This window comes from Festucalex cinctus, chromosome 15, assembly GCF_051991245.1.
Source record: "Festucalex cinctus isolate MCC-2025b chromosome 15, RoL_Fcin_1.0, whole genome shotgun sequence".
Taxonomy (NCBI): domain Eukaryota; kingdom Metazoa; phylum Chordata; class Actinopteri; order Syngnathiformes; family Syngnathidae; genus Festucalex; species Festucalex cinctus.
In genome coordinates, this window is record NC_135425.1 from 26,507,082 (window position 1) to 26,522,314 (window position 15,233).

The 15,233-nt window shown below is 41.9% G+C and overlaps 2 protein-coding genes across 2 annotated transcripts in view; one reads left to right on the plus strand and one right to left on the minus strand.

Moving 5' to 3' along the window:
* The window catches only part of acads (acyl-CoA dehydrogenase short chain), a 29,243-nt gene that overhangs the window by 3,972 nt on the left and 10,038 nt on the right, over positions 1–15,233 (minus strand). The window contains exons 3-5 of the mRNA XM_077496521.1: positions 1,584–1,632; positions 503–663; positions 286–435 (exon numbers count right to left, since the gene is read on the minus strand). Of these exons, the coding sequence (XP_077352647.1) occupies positions 286–435; positions 503–663; positions 1,584–1,632 (360 nt within the window). The remainder of the gene's footprint in view (positions 1–285; positions 436–502; positions 664–1,583; positions 1,633–15,233) is intronic.
* Positions 2,094–13,951, plus strand: LOC144002751 (uncharacterized). The gene is made up of 6 exons (XM_077498242.1): positions 2,094–2,481; positions 3,612–4,984; positions 6,398–6,524; positions 7,279–8,791; positions 10,916–11,133; positions 11,339–13,951. The coding sequence occupies exons 1-6, from the start codon at positions 2,400–2,402 to the stop codon at positions 12,898–12,900; spliced, it is 4,875 nt and encodes a 1,624-aa protein (XP_077354368.1). The 5' UTR covers positions 2,094–2,399; the 3' UTR covers positions 12,901–13,951.

Below are 15,233 nucleotides of genomic sequence, written 5' to 3' on the forward strand. Positions count from 1 at the left end.
TATATATATTTTTTGTTCTTATTTTCATTTATATTTATTTTTTGGATAGAATTTTTTAATTAAATACATATATATTTATTTATGTATATATATATATTCGTTCTTTTTATTTCCATTTATATTTACTTTTTTTTTTTTTTTTTAGAATTTTCAAATTATATATATTATTTTAATATCCGTTTTTATTTTCACTTTTAGTCACTTATTTATTTATTTGGAATTTTTTGTCCTCCATCGTCACGACGACGTCTCCGGCGCCAACACAGGAAGGCCTTCTCGTCTCACGTTGTTGACGGAGACGACCACGCCGGTGCTGGCGCAGCCGCGGCTGATCTCCTCCATGGCCACGCTATACGCCAGGTAGTCCATGCCGGCGCCGCCCAGCTCCTCGGGGACCTCCATGGCCATCACGCCCATGGCGCCCAGCTCCAGGATCTAAGCGGCACATCGTGAATGAGCCGGCGTTGCCGAGGCGACCGGCGCGGCCGGAACCGGCTTTTACCTGCTGCGCCGGGAACGTCTGCTCTTTGTCCAGCCGGGCGGCGACGGGCTTCAGTTCCCGCTCGGCGAAGTCCCGACACGTCCGCCGCAGGATGTCGTGCGTTTCTGGGAGCTCGGCCAGCCGAGACACGCCGCGGCGGCCGCGCGCGCACACACCAATGGCTACAAAAAGGAAGTCATTGACAATCAAGACGTTAGTGGTTGATCAATCAAGTTGCTTCCGTGGTCGAAACAACAACATGGCTGCTGGCAGGGAGAAACCAGGGTGGTTTAACAAAAACAGTAATAATGTTGGTTGTTCTCTCACTGATAGTTTTTTTTTTCTGTCATTAATTCATCAATTAGCAAAATTATTGCTTATTAATTTGGTAATCAATTATTTGTCAATGAACTGATGTCATGTCAATAGATGTAATTTTTTATAATACTAAAGAAGCACGGCGAGTGTTGACAACTTTATTATTACCCAAAGACCATTTTGTATATAACGAACGGAATTATTTCAAAAAGCACGTTTTGATTCATTGACTAGTGTACCTAATATAGTGTCCCTTTAGCTCACCAATTAGCTCCATGCTAACTAGGTGAAAGGTCGAAGATGGCCACCTTAGTCTCTGTATGACACTTGAAATACATAACTCAACTCAACTTTAACAAATATTCATGTCTGGTCTAATTATTTCACATACTTGACGTCACTTCCTCCATTTTAAAACGAGCAATAAAAGTTGTCCTGTTGATCTTTTTACGCTTCAACGAGCACAAGACTTGCTCACTTAAACAGCCAAAACGCTACTGCAAATAAATAACCGGTTTAAACAAGTAATGAACATATCTAAGTCGCCGAGAATGCTTTTATTTATTTTTGTTTTACATAATTGCACTTAGCTGTGAGTTGATTTGGCTTCGTCGTGCTAAGCTAGCGGCTAAACGCGAGCTTGGCTAATGTTGTCAGCGAGTTAACGGACGTGGAAGCATTCTACACGCCGTTAGCACGCCGCTAACACGCACAACCGACTCGCGAAATTTTGTTTTCATGACAGAGTGGTGAGATTTGGTAGAGGGAAAAAAAAATTGCTCACCTTTGGTCGCTTTGCAGAACAGGGCCGCCATGTTGGATTCTACGCTGTGCTGCGTTCAGGGAGCGTCGGGATCCGGTTATCACAAAACGCCAACAACTCGGTGGGTGAAGGTTTCACAAATGCGTTGAATGTACGACGTGAGTGAATGAAGGAGGATTACTTATGTTCAAACAATCACTGTTCTACATACAAATTTTATTTGTAAATTTTGAGCAGATTTCAAGCATTTTTATTCGGTAAAAGTTAATCAGCCCTTGGGACCATAAAGGCAGCAAGTTACCGACTTTTGACCCCGGAAGTGACATCTCGTAAATTAAAAAAAAAAAAAAAAAAAAAAAAAAAAAAAAAGTTACGTGGCATACTAAGGTATAACATTTGGATAACAGTGCATGATGTTACAAAAAAAGTCAACGGGTATTAATTTTTTCTTTAGAAACAAATGTTATTTTCGTGAAACAAAGTTTGTTCGAGTTGTGGTGTGGAAGGGGGGGGGGGGGGGGTGTTGCCCGCTGCAGTTGTTGCGCGCGCATCCAATCCACAACACTCGCTTTGCCGAACTTCCGTGAAACCGAATCATCGACGCAGGACCACCAATCGCCATCACTTACTTTAGCAAGCAATAAGTCATTCGTTCGGTCTTCGTGTCCGTTCGGTCGGTACACGTTGGATCTTCTCGACTTTAGGCAAGCTTATCTTAGCTTAGCTTTGAGCAGTTTAGCCTGGTTTGGCTAGCTCGCTAGCTAGCCTAGCCGCTAACGAAGAGACGCTTTCGTGATCGCTCAGCAGCGATCAAGTCTTGTGATTGTCGCGTGAAAAATGTGTACAAATGCGACGGCAAAGTACCAGGAAGAACTTTGTGGAGTAAAAGACGAGGACGAGAAACCAACATTCACTGCAGGTTCGTTCACTCTCCTCTCTTGTTTACCTGGCATGCAGCCGAGATACGTTTCTTGAGATTCACCTCCTAATCCCAAATGCACCAACAACAACAACAAAAATTCGAGTGTCAAAATATTTGAATGATTTCCGGGTTATGATTTATGTCGTTTAATTGAACTGGCTCCGTTGCTTTATTAATTAGAATATTCCTAATTATTTAATGCCCTGCAATAGTTTACAAAATGTAATTTGATCGTTATTAAAAGTAGTTTTTTGGGGGGGGTTTATGTCACCTGTAGGAACCATTTTGTAAAATTTGCAATTGTGCAAGTAGAACCGTGCTTCTCTATTTTTTATTTTTTTTTGCTACTTTTCCAATAGGGATAGACCAAATTATCGGCCAGGCCAAAATGCTAAATATCGGCATCGGCCATGCTTGCAAACGGAGCGAATTTGGGTTTTTCATCGGGAATTGTAAGACGTTCACAGACAGTTTTGACTTGTCATAAACACATTTGGAACACATTCAGACTATTTTTTTTTACTGCAAAAATTCTTTTGAAACAAATACCCCAAATTAGCTACATTCAAATGCATTTGTCACTCAGTGAGATGAAGGAAACGTTTCATTTATGGATCTATTTGAATTTCTAATTCATTTAAAAAAAAAAAAAAAAAAAAGTAGAAACTCCCTACACCTTTATTTAAAAAAATAAAATGAAGAAATTATGTTGAAATTTTTTAAAACTTCATTTACAGTAGAAATATTTAGGGATCTATATACTTGCTTTTTTTATTTAATTACATTTTTTAAATTTAGCTTAACACATGGTAATGACCCAGAAAGTGCACTGCAATTTTTGTTATTTTATAAACAAATCTGACAATATAGTTTAAAAGTTTTTTTTTTTTCTATTTTACTGCAAATGAATATCGACTTGAAATATCATTTATCGGCCTCTTTGACTACTAATAATTTGTGTCAGTATGGGCCTTGAAAAAAATTGGTCTATCACTATTTTCCAATATCATGGAGCCCTACTTCAATATCTGCAAAATATGCAACATACAATTCACATGACGTGCATTATTATTATTATTATTATTATTGATAAAAATAATAATAATTTGTCTTTGTGTGTTCTGCAGACATCAGTGAGAAGTGTCCTGGCCAGCAGGAGGCGCCGTCCCTTCAGCCGGAGTCCGTTCGGGTGAAAGAAGAAGAAGAGGAGGAGAAATCTCCTCCCATTAAGGAGGAAGAGCAAGAGGAGGACGTCACCAAGTTTCCATCCGCTGGCGTCCCTCTCAAGAGCGAAGATGGCGGTCCGAGTGAGGCCTGCGGGGGGGCGGAGCCTTCGAGCAGCAACAGTCAGACTGCGACGACGGAAGGTGACGGACGGCCGCCGGCAGACGGACTCTTGGCGCCGCTGTCAGACAATGACGACGCCATGTCGCATGATGATGATGATGAGGAAGAAAAGTCTGAAGGTCATAAGAGCCGTCGCACCGGCGGCAAACGCCGGAAACGTTTTCCGTCTGCGAAAACCGTCGGCCCCAAGTCTGGTTTGAAAAAGCGTCCCGGCGAGAAACCTCACGCGTGCGCCGTTTGCGGCAAGCGCTACTCGCAGAAGGCCGTCTTGAAAATCCACACGCGGACGCACACCGGCGAGCAGCCGTTTGCGTGCGCCGTTTGCGGCAAGCGCTACTCCCACAAGGCCGTCTTAAAAATCCACGCGCGGACGCACACCGGCGAGAAACCGTTTGCGTGCTCCGTCTGCGGGAAAAGATTTTGCGCGAGGGGGAACCTGACGGTGCACACGAGGACGCACACCGGGGAGAGACCGTACTCATGCACGCTCTGCGGCAAATCGTTCTCCCACAGGGGCGTCTTAAAAACGCACGTCAGGACGCACACCGGAGAGAAACCTTTCGCTTGCGCCGTTTGCGGTAGGGCGTTTGCGCAGAAGGGAAACCTGACCATGCACACAAAATTCCACACCGGGGAGAAACTTTTTCACTGCCCCGTTTGCGGTAAAAGATTTTACGCGAAGGGAAAATTGGACGAGCACGTCAGAACGCACGTCGGATCGTTCGACTGCGCGTTTTGCGGCCAGCAATTCTCCGGCGAGGACGATTTCAAACGCCACACGAGGACGCACCCCGGTTGGACGCCTTATTTATGCACCGTTTGCGGTAAAAGTTTCACGACGAGCAAATATTTGAAAGACCACTCAGTAAGGCACACTGGCGAGAAACTTCACACGTGCGCGATTTGCGGCAAGAGTTTTGTCAACAAAGGCAATTTGCAAATGCACGCCATCTGTCACACCGGGGAGAGACCTTTCGCCTGCCTGGTTTGCGGGCGAAAATTTGCCCGGAAATGCAATTTGGAAAACCACACCAAAACGCACACGAGCGGGAAAACGTACGCATGCGAGGTTTGCGGTAACACTTTCTACAATAAGGGACATTTGACAGTACACAACAAAATACACGCTGGCGAGAGACCTTTTGCCTCCTCCTAAACGTTTTTTTTTTTTTTTTTTTAAACAAAACGATTCATTTGATAACCAAGAGATGTTTTTATTTTAACATCTACATTTTGTCCTTGTTACAAACATGAACTTTTTGTAACTATTTTTTAAAACATGAACTTGAATGAAGTAATTTTGACTGTTGAACTACATTCTTGTCATCGGTGTTTTTGTGGTTAAAAGGGATACTTTACTTATTTAGCCATTTTTGGCAGTCAAACATTAATATTTTGCCGATAATAAATTTGATATTTTCATTCTTTTTCATGTACAATTAGTAGCTTTAAAACCACATTTTGCATCACAAGGGCTGAGGTAACCAATCACAGCTCAGCTTGTGAATGTCACATGACCAAACAGATGAGCTGTGATTGGTTACCTCAGCCCTTGTGATGTCATTTTCAGTCGACAGCAAGTTGCAAAATGTGTTTTTGTATGTGAAAAATAATGCAAGTGTCAAATTAATTATAGACAAAATATTAGCTTTTTATTGCTATAAATGGGCTAAATAAGAGAAGGATCCCTTTAAGTTAATAGTTTGCCCTCGCCACATGTTCTCAGCTTTGTTGAGGATTCGTGTCGATTCTTTTACTATGTTCCTTCACAAGATTTGCCCTTAAACTTCTTTAATCTTCTAAAATGTATTGAAATACTTGTATGTTTATTAATTCTGATTTTAAATTGTGTAAACTTGATGCGCTTCTTTCTGCCCTTCTCAAACTTGCATATTATGCTTGTTATCCTCCTTTCTTTTATGTTTTTATTGCTGTATTGTTTGACGAATCAAACGAAAATCGAATAAAGACTTGTCTGTTCAACAAGTGCAACATGGCCCTCTACTGGACTACGAAGACACTACATAAGCGACACATATATCACCGCGAGTGTAATTTATCTGATACAGCGGCCAACACAATAAAATGACCTCGTTAAAGTAAACGAGTAGCCACTTACAAAATTTTAAACATTAAAGTGATTAATTACAAAGAGTAAACGTCTTTTTACTGGCGTCTACAAAGACGAGCCAAACAATACCGGATATCCGGTAAACGAGTTCATCCCCAAAAAGGGTCCGGCGGCCGGCTAGAAACGAGTTAACACAAGCCACCGTAGCATCGCGCTTGTTGCCTGGTGACAAAGTTTGTCCAAGTGAACTTGCCGTACATTCATTGTCCGTCGCAGGTTGCAGCCGTTCACGTTTTTTTCCCCCCTTTTTCGTAAACTCCGCGAAACTTGGTGAATTTCATTCGCCGGTTTAAACTTCTTAAACGCACCGAAGCCTCGACGTCATTAGTTCAGTGAGTCTTGTGTCCGCTTAACGTCGCCGGGGTGCACGTCGCAGCTTCTCGGCTGTTTTTTTTCTTTTTTAGCTTAGCTAAATTTAGCTTGCTGGCCGCCTAGCAACGAGTCGAGTTGGCGATCGCTCAGCAGAAATCGAGAGTGAAAATGTGGGCAAGCACGTCAACAGCATACGAGGAGGAACTCGGCGGCGCAAAAGGCGACAGCGAGGAGCCACAACCAACTGCAGGTTTGGTCACTTTTACACTCGTTTACCAAATTATTCGAATTTTCATGCTTATAGAGACCACTGTAGTGTGACGTCACGTTTAAGTGCGCCCCTTGCGGTGGAGGGCAGGGCGTCAATGCGAGTGAATTAGAAAACAATCAGTGGGAGCTTAGAACATCCGTCAAACAGTTGACAAATCAGCGAGCAATGCTGTGGCGAACTTGTGCACGGCCATATTATCTTAAATGAAACAATCAGTCATACTTTTTTACTAAAGTATTCAATTTGCGGTAATGTCGTGTCCTACTCGGGTCGTTTTTTTGTGACACTTGACATATTTCCCACCTTTTAACGAAAACGCTCGCCGAAAATCAAACTCTCAACATTCATTTGTTATGGGATGTTTGTCCTCTGGGAGGAGCTAAGCGGTGACGTCAGCTGGAAAGGGTCTTTGACCTCCTGCGTCTGGAAAAATAAATCTTCATAAAGAGGTTAAAATCTAAATGAGATTGTCGTCATGACACAAATAAGTTTAATATGTTTACAGGTTGTAACCTAACTTGTAACTTAAATGTTACGTAAATAAAGTTGAATTGAATTGTTTTGAAACTAATTCAGTCATTCGATCTGGCCAATAAACATCATTAGTCTTATTACCTTTTAATTGTAATAAGCTAATAACCTTAAATGACCCACAAAAAAAAAAAAAAAAAAGTATGTAAACGAAAAGTGACATTAAATTTGCAACATGCGTTTGTCTTCTTTTGTTCTGAAGACATCAGTGACGATCTTGGCCCCGGGCAGCTGACGTTTCTGCTTGTCAAAGAGGAAGTGGAGGAAGAAGAAGAAGAAGATTTCTCCCTCAACAATGAGGAAGAGGAGCCGGAACCAAATCGACTCACAGAGTGCAAAGAAGAGCCGCCGCACATTAAAGAGGAAGAGCAGGAGGAAATCATTTGTGTTCTGTTGACTGGTGACGTCCATCCGAAGAGTGAAGACGAAGGTCCCAGTGAGGCGGGCGGATGGGCGGAGCCTCCAAGCAGCAGCAGCAGCTCAGCAAGTCAGCGCGCGACGGCAGAAAGTTCGCCAACAGACGGACTCATCGCGCCGCTATCAGAAAGTGACGACGCCACCTCATGCTCGGATGATGATGATGATGATGATGACGAAAACGAGTCTGAAGACAAACGCTGGAAATGTTCTCTGTGTGGGAAAAGTTTTGGCTACAAGTCGGGCTTGAAAAGGCACCTGAGTTTGCACACGGGCGAGAAACCTTTCGCCTGCTCCGTTTGCCCTCAACGATTTTCCCAGAGGGGAAACTTAACGAAACACGCGCGGATGCACACTGGCGAGAAACCGTACGCTTGCTCTAGTTGCGGAAAAACCTTCCACGGCGGCGACAGCTTGGCCAAACACGCCCGAACGCACACGGGAGAGAAACCGTTCGCCTGCTCCGATTGCGGCAAGCGATTCGCTCAGAAGGGCGAGTTAACAATTCACACCAGGACGCACACCGGCGAGAAACCGTACGCCTGCTCCGTGTGCGGGAGACGGTTTGCTCAGAAGGCGCATTTCAACCGACACATACGAACGCACACTAACGAGAAACCTTTCGCTTGCTCCGTTTGCCCGCAAAGATTTTCTCAGAAGGGAAACTTGGCCAAACACGAACGAACGCACACCGGGGAGAAACCGTACGCTTGCTCGAGTTGCGAAAAAAGCTTCCAGACGAGGGACAACTTGGCCAAACACACCAGAACGCACACCGGCGAGAAACCTTTCGATTGCTCCGTTTGTGGTAAACGATTCACTCAGAAGGGAGAGTTAACAATGCACACCAGAACGCACACGGGTGAGAAACCTTTCGCCTGCCCTGTGTGCGGGAAAAGATTCGCTCAGAATTCGCATTTCAACCAACACTTGAGAACGCACGCCAACGAGAAACCTTTCACCTGCTCCGTATGCGGCCAACGGTTCTCTCAGAAGGGAAACCTGGCAAAACACACGAGAACGCACACCGGGGAGAAACCTTTTGCTTGCGCTACTTGCCAAAAACGGTTCTACACCAAGGAAAACTTAACCAAACACCAAAGAACGCACACGGGCGAGAAACCGTTCGGCTGCTCAGTGTGCGAGAAGCGATTCTCTCAGAAGGGAGACTTGACGGTTCACATGAGGATACACACGGGCGAGAAACCTTTCGGCTGCCCCGTGTGCGGGAAACGATTCTCTCAGAACGGGCATTTCAAGAAGCACGCCAGGACGCACGCTAGCGAGAAACCTTCCGTGTGATCGGTTTTGTGGCAAAAAGATTCTCACGGGAGGACGTAAGCCAAAAAGGAACGAGATCACACCAAACTATTTTTTTTACCCTGACGTCAAGTTCTCAACTGCCTTACTGAGATCCATAGGTTAAAAGTGACATCACTTTATACAGCGAAGTGAGTGAGGGGAACTTATGACATAAGGGGTACAAAAAAAAAACAAAAAAAAAATCAAAACGAACAAATATTTAGCGAAGGTGTGTTAATTTGTGTAATCATTTTGGTACTGACCTGATCTCGCCGAGTTAAAAAAAATAAATGTTTAAAAGCAAGAAAATGACTTAAATCAGACACGAGCTGGTAAAATTGCAGAAATGTGTTAAATGTTTGATATATCCAATATGAGTGTAATGAAAATTGCATGCGAGTATGACGTAGGGCTGCACAATATATCGAAAAAATATTGGCGATATTGGCCTATGCAACATGCAATACGAATGTGAAATGAAATTTTATGCTTTTATCGGAATTTGACCAGTCAGACTGTCAGGTTGACCTGTTTGACATTTATTAAACATGGGGGGGAAATAAAAAATCGCCTCCTCACCCTCTCCTTTTATTTGGTTCCCACGCCCCTCGTTCCATGGGTGTTCCAACCCTAATAACGCAAATGCAAAACATCGTTGCAACATGTGCACTGACATCCAATAGTTGAACATTGAGAGGTAATTACAATTAATTAAGAATACGTTTGCTTATTTTGCCGCACGTTAAATATCGCAATAATATCAATATCGCAGATGGGATATTTTTCCAATATCGTGCAGCCCTAGTATGAGAAATGTATGATGAATTTCATGTTCCTATACTGCCTTTTATTCTTTTTGAGAAAATGAGGTCAACATTATTTGCTGTGTCAGTAGTTTGATGTCAAAATAAATAAAATAAAATCCTCCAGATTTGATGTGCTCGTCGAGTTCTTACTTGTGACGTCACGTGTCTTCTCTCACCAGGAACTTTTTACAGCACGTTTAATTCATTGCGAGTCAACATGGTGACCGGGCGGTGGCCATTTTATGACTTTAGCGCAATTCTATCTTGGTTGACAGTTCAACAGTGTTATTATTAAACAAGGAACTCGCCATCATCCAAGTAACAGTCTATTTGTAGCCACTAGGTGGCATTGTTTTCCTTTCTTATTTAAAGGCAGGGCCTTCCGTATTCAGGAAAATGCACTTTAATTACTTCATTTAAATGATTTAAATACAGAATGTACAGCCATGAATTCATCTCTGGGCTTCTGTTCATGTGTGGTGGTGATTTTTTTTCCAATCCTCCGCCTCACTCACAAAATGCAGAATATGTTACACTAACTAGACATAGTTAAGTTTGTAGTAATTTTCTAAAACTGAGTTTTGGCTACTTAATCTAATAAATAAATTAAAAGTTTGGGTTCGTAAGAAAAAATAAAGTAAAATAAATAAATAAAGTGAATACAAGAAAAAGTCAAGACAAAAAATATAAAATAAAAGCTTTGAAAGAATAAAAGAAATTAAAAATATATAAGGAAACAAAAAATAAAATAATGTATTTTTTTTCTCGGATATTTTTTTTGAAATGTCAAAATTAGTTTAACTATAAAAAGTAAATGTGCATTTAATAATAAACAAAATAGCTAATAGTTTTTATTCAAAAAAAAAAGTCAAATATCAAAACAACATTAAACAATAGTTGGAAAACAGAAACGTACTCCTTGAAGAAACAGACATCTTGAACAAATGAATGGGATTCACCAACAACGGTCTCCTTGTGGGCACATTTGGTATTGCACGTAACCAAATTGTTGATACAAAAAAAAAAGAAAATAGTTTTTATTGGCTTAAACAGAACATAGCCAGCGAAACATTAGCGATTTTAAACACTGTTTTTTTTGTTTGTTTTGCACTTCACAGCACCATAGCATCGCGCTTTGATGCTTTTTGTCCAAGTGAACTTGCCGTACATTCATTGTCCGTCGCAGACTGCAACCGTTCACGTTTTTTTCCCCCCTTTTTCACGCGCTTCGGCGAAACTTTGGTGAAATTCAATTGGTCAGTTTGAACATGTTGAACCGCCGTCAACATTTTTACACGTCAGTCGTTGAGTGAGTCTTGTTGTCCGCTTAAACGTCGCACGTCGGAGCTTCTCGGCTTATTTTAGCTTAGCTACATTTAGCTGGCTCGCCGCTAGCAAAAAGAAAGTCGAGTTGTTGGCGATCGCTCGGCAGAGGTCGAGTGTGAAAATGTGGCCAAGCAAGACGACGACAGCAAACGAGGAGGAACGACGCGGTGCAAAAGGCGACAGCGAGGAGCAACCACCAACTGCAGGTTTCTTCACTTTTATACCAGTTTACCAAATGGTTCTAATTTATCGTTTCTTAAACTAACTAACTGTCTTATGTGCAGCACTTGTGAATAACCTTAAATGACAAAAAAAACAAAAACAAAACTGTAAACAATAAGTGACATTAAATTTGCAACATGCGAATCGACAAAACCAAATCATGTGCGTTTGTCTTCTTTTGTTCTGAAGACATCAGTGACGATCTCGGCCCCAGGCAGCGGACGTTTCTGCCCGTCAAAGAGGAAGAAGAAGAAGAAGAAGAAGAAGAGGATTTGCCTCGCGATGATGAGGAGGAAGAAGAGCCGGAACCAAATCGATTCACAGAGTGCAAAGAAGAGCTGCCGCACGTTAAAGAGGAAGAGCAGGAGGAAATCATTTGTGTTCTGTTGACTGGTGACGTCCATCTGAAGAGTGAAGACGAAGGTCCCAGTGAGGCGGGCGGATGGGCGGAGCCTATAAGCAGCAGCAGCAGGTCAATTCAGTGCACGACGGCAGAAAGTTCACCAGCAGACGGACTCATAGCGCCGCTATCAGACAGTGACAACGCCACCTCATGTTCTCCTTACGAGGAGGAGGATGATGATGATGATGATGATGATGATGACGATGAGTCCGAAGGTGATACGAGACGTCTCACTGAAGACAAACGCTGGAAATGTTGTCATTGTGGGAAAGGTTTTGGCTACAAGTCGGGCTTGAAAAGGCACCTGAGTTTGCACACGGGGGAGAAACCTTTCACCTGCTCCGTTTGCCCGCAAAGATTTAATCGGAAGGGAAGCTTGGCACAACACGCAATGACGCACACCGGGAAGAAACCGTACGCCTGCTCGAGTTGCGAAAAAAGCTTCCACACCAGCAGCAACTTGATCAAACACACCAGAACACACACGGGCGAGAAACCGTTCGCCTGCTCTGTTTGCGGCAAGCGATTCACTCAGAAGGGAGAATTAAAAATTCACACCAGGACGCATACGGGCGAGAAACCTTTCACCTGCTCCGTTTGCCCTCAAAGATTCTCTCAGAGGGGAAGCCTGACGAAACACGCACGGACGCACACCGGGGAGAAACCGTACGCCTGCTCGGGTTGCGAAAAGAGCTTCAGCACCAGCGACAGCTTGGCCAAACATATCAGAACGCACACGGGCGAGAAACCCTTCGCCTGCTCCGATTGCGGCAAGCGATTCACTCAGAAGAGCGAGTTAACAATTCACACCAGAACGCACACGGGCGAGAAACCTTTCGCTTGCTCCGTTTGCCCTGAAAAATTTTATCGGAGGGGAAACTTGACAATACACGCAAGGACGCACACCAGGGAGAAACCGTACGCCTGCTCGAGTTGCGAAAAAAGCTTCGGCACCAGCGACAACTTGAGCAGACACGCCCGAACGCACACGGGCGAGAAACCGTTCGCCTGCTCCGACTGCGGCAAGCGATTCACTCAGAAGGGAGAGTTAATAATTCACACCAGAACGCACACGGGCGAGAAACCTTTCGCCTGCTCCGTTTGCCCTCAACGATTTTATCGGAGGGGAGACTTGACAAGACACGCAAGGGCGCACACCGGGGAGAAACCGTACGCTTGCTCGAGTTGCGAAAAAAGCTTCCAAAGTCGCGACAACTTGACCAGACACACCAGAACGCACACCGGCGAGAAACCTTTCGGCTGCCCCGTGTGCGGGAAACGATTCTCTCAGAACGGACATTTCAAGAAGCACGCCCGAACGCACGCGAGTGAGAAACCTTCCGCGTGATCGGTTTGATAGGTTTCGCTTCTCATCTCAAGTACTAATTGATGACCCAAAAATGGAACTCGATCACACCAAACTTTTTTTTTTTTTTTTTTTTTTTTTACCCTGCAGTCAGGTTCCTTACTGAAGTCAATATAGGTTAAAATTGACATCACTTTATACAGCACAACTTTTCAAGCGAGTGACGGGAGCTTATGACATAAGGGGTACCCCAAAAAAATATCCAAACAATAACAAATACTCAGCAAGGGTGTGTTCATTTGTGGAATACTTTTAGTACTGACCTGAACGAGCTGAGTTAAAAAAAAAAAAAAAGTTTAAAGCAAGAGAAATACTTACAAAATAAGACGAGCTGGCAAAATTGTAGAAATGTTATAAATGTTTTCGATGTATTAATATGAGTGTACTGAAAATTGAATGCGAGTATGAGGTAAAAAAAAAAAAACAACAAAACAAAAAATAGTGATATTGCGATTTTGGCCTACACAATATGCATTTCGCAAAGATATGCAATAAGTTTGATATGGAATTTTATGCTTTTATCTGAATTTGACCTGTTTGACTTTCATTAAAAGTGACAAAAAAGGAAAGAAGACGCCGAGTTCGAGGAGAAGAACTGACTGATACAACTGACTACTGCACTCTCTGGAAAGAAAAGCCAAAACAAATCCCCTCCTCACCGTCTCTTTTTATTTGGTTTTCACGGCCCTCGTGAAAATGGGGGTTCCAACCCTAATAACGTAAATGCAAAACATAGTGTACTTAACAAAATAACTAAGGAGAAGAGAGGTTTTAATTTTAACGTTTCTTGGCCCGAATCATTTGCATTCATGGCCAATGCAGAAGCGTCTGGCGGTGATGAACCACCGTCGCTTCCATGCATTGCTTGATGAAGCTGACAGCGAATATTCCGAACTTCTGCTGCACAACAAAGTCCGATGGCCGTCTTAAATACTTTTCAAAAGGCTGATGTTTTATTGTTACAAATGTTACGCACGTTCCATTTTGTTGTTGTGTTTTATCGAATCCTCAAAATAAAAAATGACATCAACAATCTGATTTCTTAACTTGGTTATTAACTTAGTCATGTTGATCGTAGGCTAATATAGATACATAGAGCAGGTGTTGCCTTCATTAAAAGGCTTATATAAGGCTTTTAATTTTTTGCAGACATATTTGTTTTTTGGCTCTTTCAACATTTTGGGTTGCCGACCCCTGAACGAGACTGACTGTTCAACAAGTGTAACGAGGCCCTCTACTGGACTACCAAGACACTACATCAGCGACACGTATTTCACCGCGAGTGTAATTCATCTGAAACAGCGGCCAGACGATCACATTTGCCTCGTTAAGTAAACGAGTAGCCACTTACAAAACTTTCAACATTAAAGTGATTATTTACAAAGATCTAAACAAGTTTGTTTTTGTTTTTTTTTTGTTTTTTTTTTACACTGGCGTCTACAAAGACACACCATACCGGATATCCGGAAAACGTGTCCAACCCAAAAAGTATCCGGCGAGAAACGATTGAAAACTGCGCAAAACACAAGCTAACAGTTAACATGGTTTTGTGAATAGGTGCCTTATTATTATTTTTTTTTTAAATTGCATATTTTGAGCAGTTTACTTCGAAATTGAAAAGGCAGCGTGTTTGTCCTATATGTAAAATTTCATTATTACCATGTGCAATAATGTCTCTGAAATTTAACAGCACAGAAAACAGCAACTAATCCAAACTAACATATGCAACCTGAAAACTAATTAAGACGAACTGAATTTACACAACAAAAGAAAAACTACCTTCAATAAAAAATCCCAAAAATTATTGTACATTCTGGTTATTTTGAATCCAAAATTATAAGTACAATTTACTCATAAAAGGCAGAATATGTGACAGTAACTAGACATAGTTAAGTTTGTAGTAACTTTCTAAATTTCAATTTTGGCTACTTAATCTAATAAATAAAATAAATGTTTGAGTTGCTGAGAAAAATAGTTAAAAAAAAAAAAAAAAAAAAAGTATGAATACAAAAAAGGCAATACAAAAAATAAAAGCTTTGGAAAAATAAAACAAGAAATTAAAAATATATAAGGAAACAAAAATAAAACACATTTTGACATTTTAAAAACAAAAAACAATACATTTATAACTCTAAAAAGTAAATGTGCATTTAACAATGAACAACAAAAACAAAACAAAAAAATAGGCTAACTAATAAAGTTTTATTTAAAAAAAAAAGTCAAATATCAAAACTACATTAAACAATAGTTGGAAAACAGAAACACTCATTGGAGAAACAAACCTCCAACAAATAAATGGGATTAATCAACAACGG

Coding starts and splice junctions, on each gene's coding strand:
- LOC144002751 (XM_077498242.1), top strand. CDS start 2,400: ATGTGTACAAATGCGACGGCAAAGTACCAGGAAGAACTTTGTGGAGTA. Junction 6,525..7,278: donor GGAGCCACAACCAACTGCAG/GTTTGGTCACTT, acceptor TTTGTTCTGAAG/ACATCAGTGACGATCTTGGC. Junction 8,792..10,915: donor GCTAGCGAGAAACCTTCCGT/GTGATCGGTTTT, acceptor TCGTTGAGTGAG/TCTTGTTGTCCGCTTAAACG.